Source organism: Chamaea fasciata, unplaced genomic scaffold, assembly GCF_029207755.1.
Source record: "Chamaea fasciata isolate MVZ Bird 193981 ecotype frontalis unplaced genomic scaffold, bChaFas1.0.hap1 SCAF_1, whole genome shotgun sequence".
NCBI classification, from domain to species: domain Eukaryota; kingdom Metazoa; phylum Chordata; class Aves; order Passeriformes; family Sylviidae; genus Chamaea; species Chamaea fasciata.
In genome coordinates, this window is record NW_027094086.1 from 55,192,991 (window position 1) to 55,205,611 (window position 12,621).

General features: G+C 35.1%; 1 protein-coding gene across 6 annotated transcripts in view; it reads right to left on the reverse strand.

Annotated features, from left to right (window-relative positions):
- LOC136289883 (cadherin-19-like) overlaps positions 1 to 12,621 on the reverse strand; it is a 126,164-nt gene that overhangs the window by 13,206 nt on the left and 100,337 nt on the right. For all 6 annotated transcript variants that reach the window (XM_066184156.1, XM_066184121.1, XM_066184139.1 and 3 more), the window contains 2 exons: positions 9,156 to 9,277; positions 1,760 to 1,877 (listed from right to left, as the gene is read on the reverse strand). In XM_066184156.1, coding sequence (XP_066040253.1) covers positions 1,760 to 1,877; positions 9,156 to 9,277 — 240 coding nt within the window. The remainder of the gene's footprint in view (positions 1 to 1,759; positions 1,878 to 9,155; positions 9,278 to 12,621) is intronic.

Sequence of the window (12,621 nt, forward strand, 5' to 3'; positions counted from 1 at the left end):
GCTCTGGTTTAAATGTTCAGAGCTAAAGAAATTGACATCTTTTTCAGTACCAGACACCTGCTCAGATTAATTATTTGGTTCTTAAAATGCTAAGAAGCAGCAGCTTCCAGCTGCTACCAATCCAGAAGTTCACAGATAAAATAAAGACAGTTTGCCAATCAAAAAGGTTAAAAAGTGTGTCTAGCAGCACATAGTGAAAACAGGTGGCAAGGGAAAGAAGAGAAAGCAAGAAAGTAAATCCACTAAAACAGTCTTTTATTTATTTTCTGGCGCAAAAACTCAAGCTAGATGGACTTCTACCACCTAAAATTGCAAAAAGCCTTAGATGCATTCATTATGCTTTGTATTCAACTATTAGAGTTTAGAAATCTGTTCTGTAAAAAATACAGTAAATAGCTTAAATTCAGGTCCTGCTGCATATCAGTCAATTCAAATAAGTAACTTAGTTTGCTGCAAAACAAAATAGTCCTGTCTACATGCATGTGTAATGAAAAGAAGAAGGAAGAATCTAGAAATATATCTATGTCAGAATTTTTTTCTCATGGCAGAGCAAAAGACTGCATGTGAGCATATGTCAAAGTAGAGGGAAAAAAAAAACCTTGTTTCTACCATTATCTGTACAATACAGCTATACAAACAGTCTACTGAAGTTAACTCCCTCACATATAAGTTGTTCTGGGTTTCTGTCATAGTTGAGAGAGTAACTCTGAGATAAAATCCTACAGATCTACAGTCTATTTTTCTCTTCATTAGGGCTATCACAATTCAATCAGCAATTTCTGTTGAATATTGTAAAAAGGGACAGATTTAAATCTGATTGCATCATATTTCGAAAAGTTTTGTTTTCCCCATTAGTAGCCATCAAAAGGAACTGAATGGGTTGCTGTGTGTGAGGGTCTGCTTGGGTTTTGGGCAGAAAGAGGAAAGGTGGGAGAGGCTCATGGTCTTGCGCACAATTTGACCTTAATGTAATGACTTATCTCTTCCTGGAAGGGAGTGAGAGGTTAATGAAGATGGTTAATGAAGAATTGAAATTCTTATTGATACATTGACTTACTTTGAAGATAATTGAGAAGCAGTTTGCCATTTAACGTATTTGGAACTTTCCAAAACTTATTTCCATTGATTTGTTCCCTTAGCCAGAACATTCAAATAATTAGCATGGTCAATAAGAACGATGTGTTCTTTAGCTTAGTCTGAAGAAGCTTATCTTTTTAGACTCAACAGACTGACTCTAAATGGTCACCTCCTTGAAATTCTATGAGATATTGCAACTATATTTTCATCTCATTATGGTTTGGCTTAATATTATATAATATGAAATCTGATTGCATTCCTAGTTATCTGTTTTTATATTGTTGGTCTTGCTGAATTAATGAGATAACAGTCTTATATTTATATCAATCTTCTCTTTCTAATGATCTTATTTTTCAGTCAAATAATTTTAACAAGAAAGTTGGAATTGACTAACATATTGAACATTAAGAAAATAATTTTTAAGGAATACAGGTGCATTTTTCATCTCAGCTGTTTTTCTTTCCTTGAAATAAAACTGCCTTTTGCTGCTTATATTATTCACTTGAAAAACAATAAACTCTTTGATATTATTGAATTAGTGTTTTGAAATGGACCTCAGGACACGTCCAATTCTTATAATGAAAATTTCTACTTAAATGGAAAGTTTTAAGAAATTAAGAACCCGCGGGAAGCATACATCTTCCATTAGGAAGGTTTTAAAGAGCTGCATGACTGACACTACCTTGATTGTCTTTGACAGTAAAATGTGAGCTGTTTGCATCCTCCTGAGCCAATGAGAAATAAAAATGGTGACCTTCTGCAGAGTCATCTTGATCCACAGCACTGATGCTTTGAATTTCCTGGAAAATGAGAGAACAATAAGTTTTGTTTAAGAGTAAAAGAATTTCCTTGTCCTTTAAAACAATAAAAAAAAATATAATGGGTATGTTAAACTATTGATGTTGAAGATGTGATCTGTGAATCTGTATTGAGTGCATAATAAGCAAATATTCACCAAATACCCAAATAGGTTTATTGAGACATATTCTGCAAGTAGTCTGTTTTAAGTTTTCATCCATTTGATACAAGCAGGCAATAAAATCTTGAGAAAATGTAAAAGGTTTTCCAGATCAAAGGACCACGAGCAAATAAAGTACATTATTCTACATTTGAAGAAATCCTTCTATGCAAAACTCATTCCCTTTGAGTCCACAAACACATTGACATCATTCAGCTGGTACACTGTAGCTCCAAAAATGTCGTAAGTTGACAAGTTCACGTGTTGAATTGCTGATTCTGGATATTATAACAGATTGATTATGGAAATTTTTGGCTGCTTTTTCTTAAGAAAACAAAATAGCCTTCATTTAGAGATATGTCAAACCAGGCAGTCATTGCAAGATAAAAAATAACAGCATTCAAAAAGAATATTTTTCATCTCTGTAAATAAACAACTACACAGTTAGAATAATTAGCAAAATTTCTGCTTTAAAAAGTCTATATTTCTTATATTTCTCAGTAAATATTTATTTATCAGCATTTATTAGTGAAAGTCCTTGCTGATGAGGAGGAAAGCCAAGTGCTGGAAGTCCACCAATTTTCACAATTTTCAGAAAAGAGAGGGCTGAATTTGAACTTGGGCTCTAATTTATCAGGTATCTCATGCCTCATAGATATTTATACACAAGAACTTGAACCACAGATCACCTGAATGATAGAAGCAGTGCCTTAAAAGTGAAGCACTAAGTCAATGGAAGTGACTACTGCTGCTTTCCATCTGTGCCTGTGAAAACTCTGTTCTGGTTAAATCTTTTTTTCAGTCAAAGATCTAGAACTTCATCACACATTCTTTTTCTTTTCAAGCAAGCCAAGTTTGATTAAATCATCACAGCAGAATGCAAAATGTGGCTTACACACCAAAAGCTTTGTATCCTTTACGCTGTTCTGTCTTCACATTTGAATTTATTTTAAATCCATATTTTCCCTCTGTGGAAATATGAGGACCCTTGAAATTTTTTGATTTGTTTTTTGAGGAATAACTTTTCAGTGATGTCCTGATGTACAAAGGAGAGAGATTCTTGAGGGATTTTTTTTTTCTTTCCTCAGAACTAACAAAATAACTGAGGTGATGCAAATACAGGTATAAAAATGCAGGTCAAGAAATCAGTGAGGAGAAACTGACTGCTAACATTTCCTTGATTACAACAGATTGTGTTTTTATAAGGAAGTGTAGTTCCCAGAATATGCTCAATATGAACAGCAATAGGGTACAAAATTATGTATCCAGTCTAAACTGCAAAGAAGGACACATTTTATAATACTTTACCACCAACCTCAAAAAAAACTAAAAAAGGTCTTACCGGATGTTCTTGAAAACTTGTTGTTTTCATGTTCATGGTCACAAATGAGGATAAGAGAAGAAAGTATTGTGAAAGATTGGTTGTTTTTGCAAGGTTATGTCAGATGTTGGTTGATGTGGCTGAAATTTAATTGCTTTAAAATTTTTTATTTCAAATCACATTAGAACAGAAGCTTTAAAGATCCAGCAATTCATTTAAAAATAGATATTCCTTTAAAACAGAGATTAATTCACTTGATTCTTTTTGAAAAACTGATTTAAGTTTATGATGGCTCTGGAGGACTTAAAGAATGTGGTGAAATATCTCAATGTGCTATCAAAGAAAGAAGTTTCGATAAGATAAACCATAGATTGGAAACAAGAAGATGTTAATTTCAGGCCTAAACGTAGGTGAAGGTTTGGAATCTGCACAACAGACAAAATTCCGCTGTTAAGACTTGTGATAAGTGTAGATGGCAACAACAGGAAAATATTTGGCCTGTTAAGTCAGATGTGAGTAATCTATCTGAACAAAGATTTCTACCCTGGCAAACTGCAAAAGGAAGAAATTCCTTATACACATGACAGCCCAGGTTGTGAGCATGGCATCTATGCTCTGTTTATCTTGTAAATAAAAATTGTAGATTATGGAGTAGTTGACTGCTAGATAATCTTGATAAAACTTGATTGGAAATTTATTTCCTCAACTCTAAATGGTTCTTACTGAATTGGAATTAAGGAGAGGTCCAGAAGGGAAATCAAAATTTCTTTGTACAGCCCTTTCAGCTTCTACGGACTTTCAACCAAGTTAAACTTAAGGCATAAATTGTCCATCTGAATAGCAACCAGTACTCTTAATTTTGATGCTAGAGAACTCTTGAGTGTAGAATTCTGAGTCCTTTGAGTGTTAGTCTTACAAATTCCATTAGAGAGACGGAGGGAAGTAGAAACATATTTATCACCTCTCTCCACTTCAGTTTCCACTTCAGTTCCTTTGTTTTGTTTTCCACAAAATATCCTTCATTAGGAGTTCTGCTGTGGATTACAGGATGTAAGAGACCTAACCACCCACTTCTTTTGGGAGTACAGAACTGGTTTTGTTCAAATCGGCAGAAGTTTTATAAGCAGTAAAATTTTTCTCAGTCTCATAATATTTACTGTTCATCAGAGTTTAGAGCAGGTAAAAGATTAAAGTCTTAATTTCTGTAGTCAGCATTGCATGTCCCAGGTAAATCTTTTACCTCAAGACCCAGGTTCTCCTGTTGACTGCTTCTGTTTTGAAAAACAAACTGACACAGTACTGAACTAATTATTCTGGGTCTACTGTAAATGTTTCTGCTCAGCTATAAATAAAATTGTGTACTTATCTGGAAAGGATTAACAATTACAAAGCTCATGGCATGACACTGAGGTGCTTTTTCATGTTTGCTCACGTAGGCTAATAAAATTCTCCCACCTGTGCCATTCTGCTAAGAGATAATGTTGTGGAATCATGGTCCACATGAAAAAGAAAAAGGAATTTTCCATGGGCCACTGTGCCCACTGTTTCAAAACATCACACGTTACACTCAGTGCATCTACAGGTATGGATTAGTGTAAGAATCTGTTCCATTATATGTTGCTTTCACAGCTTCATCATGTTTTTACACTCTAAAGGATGCATTCATTGTTGGTTTTTTTTTTTTTTTTTTACTTTTTATTTTCTTATCATTACTGCTCAGATGCTTGTAGTAAATGTTGAAGAAAACATGCAATATGAAATAATAAACACTGTCTTAGCTCTCACTTTCATGTCTCTGCTAGGAAAATCATTTTGCATCATGATTTGTTAGAAAGGATCTGTTTTAGCAAACTACTCATTTTTAACATTAATCGTATCCTTGTAGAATTTGTTTAAAGATTTCCTCTCTTTTCTTCTGTCAACATTTCATTATGTAGAGAAGTAATAGCAAATGAGTACTTTTCACTTTCACTGTAACTGCTTATTATTTTATTATGTGCCAAGAAGTGAGTAAATAAATTTGCTTTTTTTCTAATCTCTGATTCAAAGTTCCTGCATACTCAATCGTTTCTTTGAATCTAATAAAAAAATTGCTAAGCAGGCTGCAGTATTAAAATCACTTCATATGTGATCCCCAAATTAGAGGAACTCAGAATTATCAGAATAAATATGCTTTAGAAGTGACAACATTAGTTTAGAATATGGGTACGTTAAGTATAGCTTATCTTCAGGTGAAATCAGCTTTCTCTCTGATAGGAGGAAAAATCAATATTCACAAAAGGGCTGAAATTACCACGCATATATACATTCTGGATGGTCAGCTTGGTTACAGATATAATTTAAGGATCTTGATACAGTTTACATCAAAATTTCAAGCTGTCTCTTCCAGATGAGTTATTTTATTAATATCTTGGGAATTAAGGTTTTCTGAGATCCACTCTTGATGACATGTCTCTAGTGTTAACCTTTGAGGTGGATTTGGTCATCTTGGTGTTTTGACTATTTGTAAAGAATACTTCCTTTGAAGTTCAAAGGTTTATACTTACTGTAGACACCCATAAATGGTAAATATAAAAAATTAATAGAACACTGTGATCATCATTTATTGTGTTTACATGCAGTTATAAAGTCAAAAGGTCCAATCAAAAGGAAATCGCAGATTTGAATGCCTTATTAATATTGCTCAATTTTCTGTGATGATAACTATAGCTGTAGTGGGATACAAGGCTGTTTAACAACTTTCATGTTCAATTCATTTGGAAAGCAATTTATTTAATGGTGGCGGTGCAGTGAAAGTGTTTTTTCAATGTTTTAAAGAAAACTTGAGTAGTAGTGTAGTATACAGCTGACTTCTGTGTTATAGGACAGTACTAAACTATAACATTAAATGCGTAGTGAAAATTCCATTCAAAACGTCTAATAAACATGATGAATGCATTCAGTATGGTGCCAAAACCACCTATCTATCTTCTTTACATCCATTTTTATTGTCAAATTTGGATTATAGTCCCACAGACTGAAATCTAACCCTTTTGTCTGAATGACTTTTGGAGGCTAAGCTAAACATAGCTGTTACTCTCACAGAAACACCATGCGGGGGCTTGAAGGTCAAAACTCAGTCAATAAAAGCAGGCCAAAAATTTTCATAAACTTCCAGAAAATGCAAAACTTCAAAGCAAGCCCTCTTGTCTAGACTGAAGCTATTATTAACTGTGTCTAAGTCTGGATAATTAGGAAAACAATTAGTTTTACTCACGATGTGTTTTATATTCTGTATCACAAATCAGCGTACTCTTAGGCTATGTAAAAAAAAAAAAAACAAAAAAAACCAAAAAAAACCAAAAAACCCACAAAAAACCCACAAAAACAACAATAACCAAAAAAAAAAAAAAAAACAAACCAACCAAAAAAACCACCACCAACAACAACAACAAAAAAAACCCCTTAACTGTGACCTGACTCTAAATTACTTTTATAGTAAACTGGACTGACACCAAGATAAAGTCTAGATTGAATAAGTCAATTCATTTTTTAGTGGTATCTTTTCCTCTGCAGTGCATTTCCATCCTTTTCCCTAACCACTATAAACTCATGCAAATATATTTTGGACCATCCCACTAAATTAGACACAAGTCAGATCAGGGAAAGAAATTAATTGCAGAAGTGCAGAATATCTCTAAAAACATCTCTCAGCACAGTGACTCCAACTAAAAGAGTAAACATACCTGCTTTAGAAACTGAAATGTGATAGTGTTATAAGTGTTCATATTTAACCTTTGATCTCAACTTGATATGTAAGCACATTCCATAGTTGTTTGAAATTGACTGCAGAAATACAGTTAAGATAAAGGTATACTATGTCCTGATTAAGTACTTTAATTGCTTAAACTGATTCTCCTGAAATTTAAATTTTCTTATTCAGTGGAAAACCAGGCCACCTATAAAATCACATTTGAATCTTTTGGTTTCCTGCTGAGGAAAAGAAGGGATATTTTTTCTGTAAATAAAAAAAAAATTAAAAAATTATTAACACCAAAGAAGATACATCATCTAACAATTCTGGTAAATCATAAACACTGAATAAAATATCATAAACTCTGACTGTGATAATTATGCACTTCAGTAGCAGTTTCCTGTTGTTATTCCTAAGATAATTTGTTAATGAGAAAATTATTTGCCATTACTGTCACAGTCTCAACAGGCTAAACAGAAGATGCTTGTAACTCTTAAAAACCTAAAACTGTGGAAAAAAGAAAGGAAAAACCCACCAACCTAAAACCACATTATACCTTTCTGTAAGTTGAGAAAATTTTCATGTTCACCCTTCATTCATATATTGCAATGCCAAGAGTTATTCAGTGTACCATACATAAAGAAATTATTACTGTTAACACTGCTGTTCTTTACAGAACCATTTTATCCAGTGATCCTCAAAATACTTTATATATACATATGTAATTGATATTGAAAAGTAGCTATTGATAGGTTAGCATACAGATGTTATTTATCAGTAGGCAACTGTAGAATACTAAAATCCTTTAGAAATAAATCACCTGGGTTTTTATCTTGTAAGCAAGCCTAAAACATGGATAACAAATATTCATGTTATAAGTGTCCATATTTAATTCATGGAGTCTTGAAGCCAAGGAACATAAATTACAGTTGATTTAATGCTTGCACTTTAATCTGTCAATGACATACCCAAAGACCAATAGAAATGGCTTTCTCCAAATGCATCCTAAACAGAGGTAGCCTTTGTAGACAGGAAGATTCCCAAACGCAGAACAAAGTAGTAGCTAATAGAGAAACATATAAATGGATGGAAAAGACTATAAAGAAATCACCTGAGCAACAGGAAAAGCTTTTTTTAGCTGCAGACTAATCAAGGTCAAAGTAAACCAAAATGGCATTAAAAAAAGAGGCTCTTTGATTCAGAAATCAATGTAACAGAATATTTGAACAGAACAATCACAGATATCCCAAAGGTTATTTTTCAATGTCTAAATAATGCTTTAGAGTGGCAGGAAAACATATAGAGTTTTTTCTATATAGCTTTTTGTGTTTAGTTGGGTTTTTTGGATGTTGTTTTTTATTCTGTATCATTTTCTTTAAAAAAGATCTAAACCAAAACCACAAAAAAAAACCCAAACTAACTTTGAACATCCTGGAGTTTATTTTTACAGGAGGAAAATGGAAAGACAGCAGTGTACCTGGGAACTGGGGCAGCTGACTGATGATACCCCATTCATGTGGATATCAAGTATGAAATGGAAAATAACCTTCTGGGAAGGATGTTTAATATAACAATAGCTTAAGCTGCCAGCTAGGAAAGATGGTGTAAGGGCTATGTCTTACACATTTTCAGACTTGCACTGGACTAGTCAGAGTTTGAATTCAGTTCACAATAAATGTTTTCTAACTGAAGGACACAATGAATCTGGTTTGAAATTGGTCTAAACCTGTTTCTTATGTTATTGCTGAAGTTACTGGACATAGGTTTTTCATCTGTGACCTTAACATGAAACAAATTTGTGCCCTATATTTTTTCAGAAGTTTCTGCCTGTACTTTATTACTTGTTTTAAAAACAAACAAGACATAGAGGTTTTGTTTTAAAACGGGAAAAATATGCATCACTATAATGAAATTCAAATTTCATACTACACATATATCAACAAATTAGTTTTGGAAATAGAAAAAAATCAGTCTCTACTCACAGAACTGAAAGAATCAATGATAAACATCTCAGACCAAAACTTAATTGTAGTGAGAAAAGTGGCAGCTAACTTTTTCGTGCTCACCTGTCCAGAAACTGCATTTTCACAAACAAATGTTTCATAATTTTTAGGGAATTCTGGTGCATTATCGTTAACATCAAGAACTTGGATATACACATTTGCTTCTGAAATTTTTTCAGGATTTCCTAGTGATTAAGACAGAAATAAAAAAAAAGTTAAAAATAATCTACTGCATATTTCAAAGTAATGTAAACGTTAGAAAATTTTACCTATATCCTACAGGGAAGAAAATAATCACAAAGATCTATAGATGTATTTTTATACTATTATAATAATATGGTACCATTATAATAGTATGCCTTGAATAAAGATATTTCATGTAAAATTTTGAATTTGTTCATGCTTTTCTTTACCCAGTCAGAAACTGATTTAAGTGTAAAAAACAAAACCAAATCAGGAAAAATTAAGTAATGCTTTGTTGATGTAGAAAAATTTACTGTACCATACATATCTAAGGTTATGTGGTAGGAGAGTGTCAACTCTTCTACGGGTATCTGGTCAAGGAGCTTTTCCAGTGCAACAGGAGTTAATAAGACAAAGAGGAAGGTGTAAACGTGAACATATTGGAACAAAAACTGGAGGGGCAAGTGATAAAGGGAGGGGATGATGAGGACCTAACCTGGTAAGACATAATAATTGATGTGGGCACCTGGAAGTGTGAGGTTTTTTCAATCAGATCAGTGGCCTCGACAATTGATAAACCAATGGAGAAAAAGGGGAAAACACACAAAATATACCAAGATGCAGACCTGACAAAAAACCACAGAGATTCTGACAAGAAACAAACCTAATGATAATTAGCTATCTAGAAACCACAGGACAACAATTCTGGCTAGATCAACTAGGACTTTCTAATTGGCAAGACTTTAAATTAGAGAGACCCCAGATCTGGGGGAATGGGGACTCAGTGGAGATGTATGGACCCATGGGATACACGCAGAGAGGAACAAAGAGAGCTCAGCTTGAAAAGGGTATAGAAGGAGCTGATTGTGTGTAAAACAGGGCCAGTCAGTGCATTTTTCTGACTGAGACTTGCACCTGATCACCAGTCTGTCCTACCAGCTTACATCTTCTTAATAATGTTTTCTTAGCTCTATCTCTGCATAATCTCACGCTCTCTCACTGCATGTGTATGTGTGCTGCAAGGACTAAGCAGCAGCTACTAGTGTGACCTGCATGTGTGAATGAAAATTGGTTCCAGATACTGGAGTGGGATGGGGCTCTGTAATGCCAGTTGCTGACTCAGGAGCACAGAGAAGACAATTGTCTGTGTTCTCCTCAGACCTGGCATGCACGGGGTTCTTGGATGTTCTTACTGACAAACTTTAAACTGGACTCCACAGTGATTAGGGGTCCTTGGGTCCAGGAGAGGTGCTCAGGAGGTCCATGCTTAGGGGGGACTTGCAAATGTGGGGTGCATGAGGGATTAGTATGTGGGTTTGCCAGCAGGCATCAAGTGTACACTAGCTGGTGACTTGGGGACCCATGAAATGGATAAGAGGATTTGGGATACAGGAAGGGCTGTTGGGCAAACAGAAGTAGGTACTGAAGGAATCCATGAGTGTGTGTGTGCTTGTGAACCTGGAGGGTGTTGTGCATGCGTGTGTGTATATGTCTGCATCAGAGATCTCCAGCCTTCCCAGAAGAAGAGAGGAGTGGGCTGCCTGTGCTTGTAGTCAGTGGGAGTCCTGTATGTAGGTGCTGCTGGAGGCAAAGCCTTGTCTGTGTCAATCCAAGGGAGTTACTTTGTCAGTGCCCTCATTGTGGGTCTCTGGGACACATGCTCAGCTATGCACCTGCAAACAGGTCAGCAGCATACTTGGGCATGGGTCTTGGATCCCTTGAGGCAGGGCTTCAGTGGCTGAGCAGGAGAGTCATGGTGGGGGGACTGACTGGAAGAGCTGGCTGCACTTACATCACTTAACATCATGGTTACTGTAATGATTGGTCAAACTCATTCCTTTAAAAAAAATCTGTTACTCCTCCTCTTCTTAAATATTCTCAAATTTTGAAGCTTTGGGAGAAAAGTTCAAAAATATTTACATTTTAAAGATATTTCTGCTACTTCTAGATGTGGAGAAATCACAGTGGATACTGAAAATCCACTCTAGCCAAGGCAGAAAGCTCAGACTCGATTGGAAAAACAGAGCTCTCCTATCCACTGGTCTGCAAATGCAGAAGTGTGATTTTGCTCAGACATATCGAAGGCATTACTGCTGACAGGCGTTGTAGACTGAGTGTTTAGTTTTAGTACAAGTATTGTTGTACCAAGAATTATCTACACTACAGGTTTAATTCTTAAGCTTGGTACTCACTGAAATATATTGTTTCTGTTACTCAAGTATACTTTACTTCTGTGGCTTTAGATATAAAAGATATACAGATATGTCAGTGCAGCTTATTCCTGTATGTAAAGGAAAATTATTAATATAAGAAATTCTCCTGAATTTACTACCTTTACACAAGGTTCTACTCCTAAAACTACCTCAGACAAGGAGAAACAATGATATACTAGTATCATAGTAGAAAAGCTGCATGTAAACTAGGCTGAAAAAAACTAATTCTTTATAAAATGAAAATGTTTATAAGCATGTTATCTGGAAAAAAGGCAACAAATTCCTCCAGCATTCTCCTGGAGAAATTGGCAGCTCATGGCTTGGACAGGTGCACTGCTCTCTAGGGTAAAACTGGCTAGATATCCAAGCTCAGAGAGCAGTGGTGACTGTAGTTAAGTTCAGCTGGGGACCCGCAACAAGTGGTGTTCCCAGGGGTCAGTATTGGGGCCAGTTCTGTTTAATGAATTGCATGCAGGGGCTGAGTAGATAGTCAGTCAGTTTGCATAAGACACCAAGCTGGGCAGGAGTGTTGACCTGTTGGTGGGAAGGAAGGCTGTGCAGAGGGATCTGCACAGACTGGATTTATGGGTTAATGCCAGTTGTGCGAGTTTCAAAAAGGCCAAGTGCCAGGTTCTGCACTTAGGTCACAACAACCCAAAGCAAAATGAATGCTTATTCTTACCTTGTTTGTTTGTAAGATTCATAGGTACTATATTGGCTTTAAAGCCTACACTTTGCTTGCACAAAACATTTAGATAACACATTGTTGGAATCACATCTATATTCTTTCATTAGAAGGTTGGGTGTTTGCTTTGTTTCTTTTTTGAGGGGAGGGGTTTTGTAATAGCCTTGTTTCTTTTTCTTTAATTTGGGTTGTAGTGCCATAGCTGCCTTGGTGGGAATTTTTTATTTTCTTGGTATTCAGTTAAATAACAAGAAAGAGCATTTCTCTCATTTCTGTATGTATGGAAGTTTTTAATAATATGAAAATTTTTAATTTTTCTGAAATCACAGCTGTTTTGTTTTGGGAGAGAGCAACATATTACAAAGCCACTCTTGAAATCAGTGTCTGGTGAATATTTAATTATGGTTTTGGTGAAGCAGAGGTATTGCATTGTTGCCCTGAGTTTTCC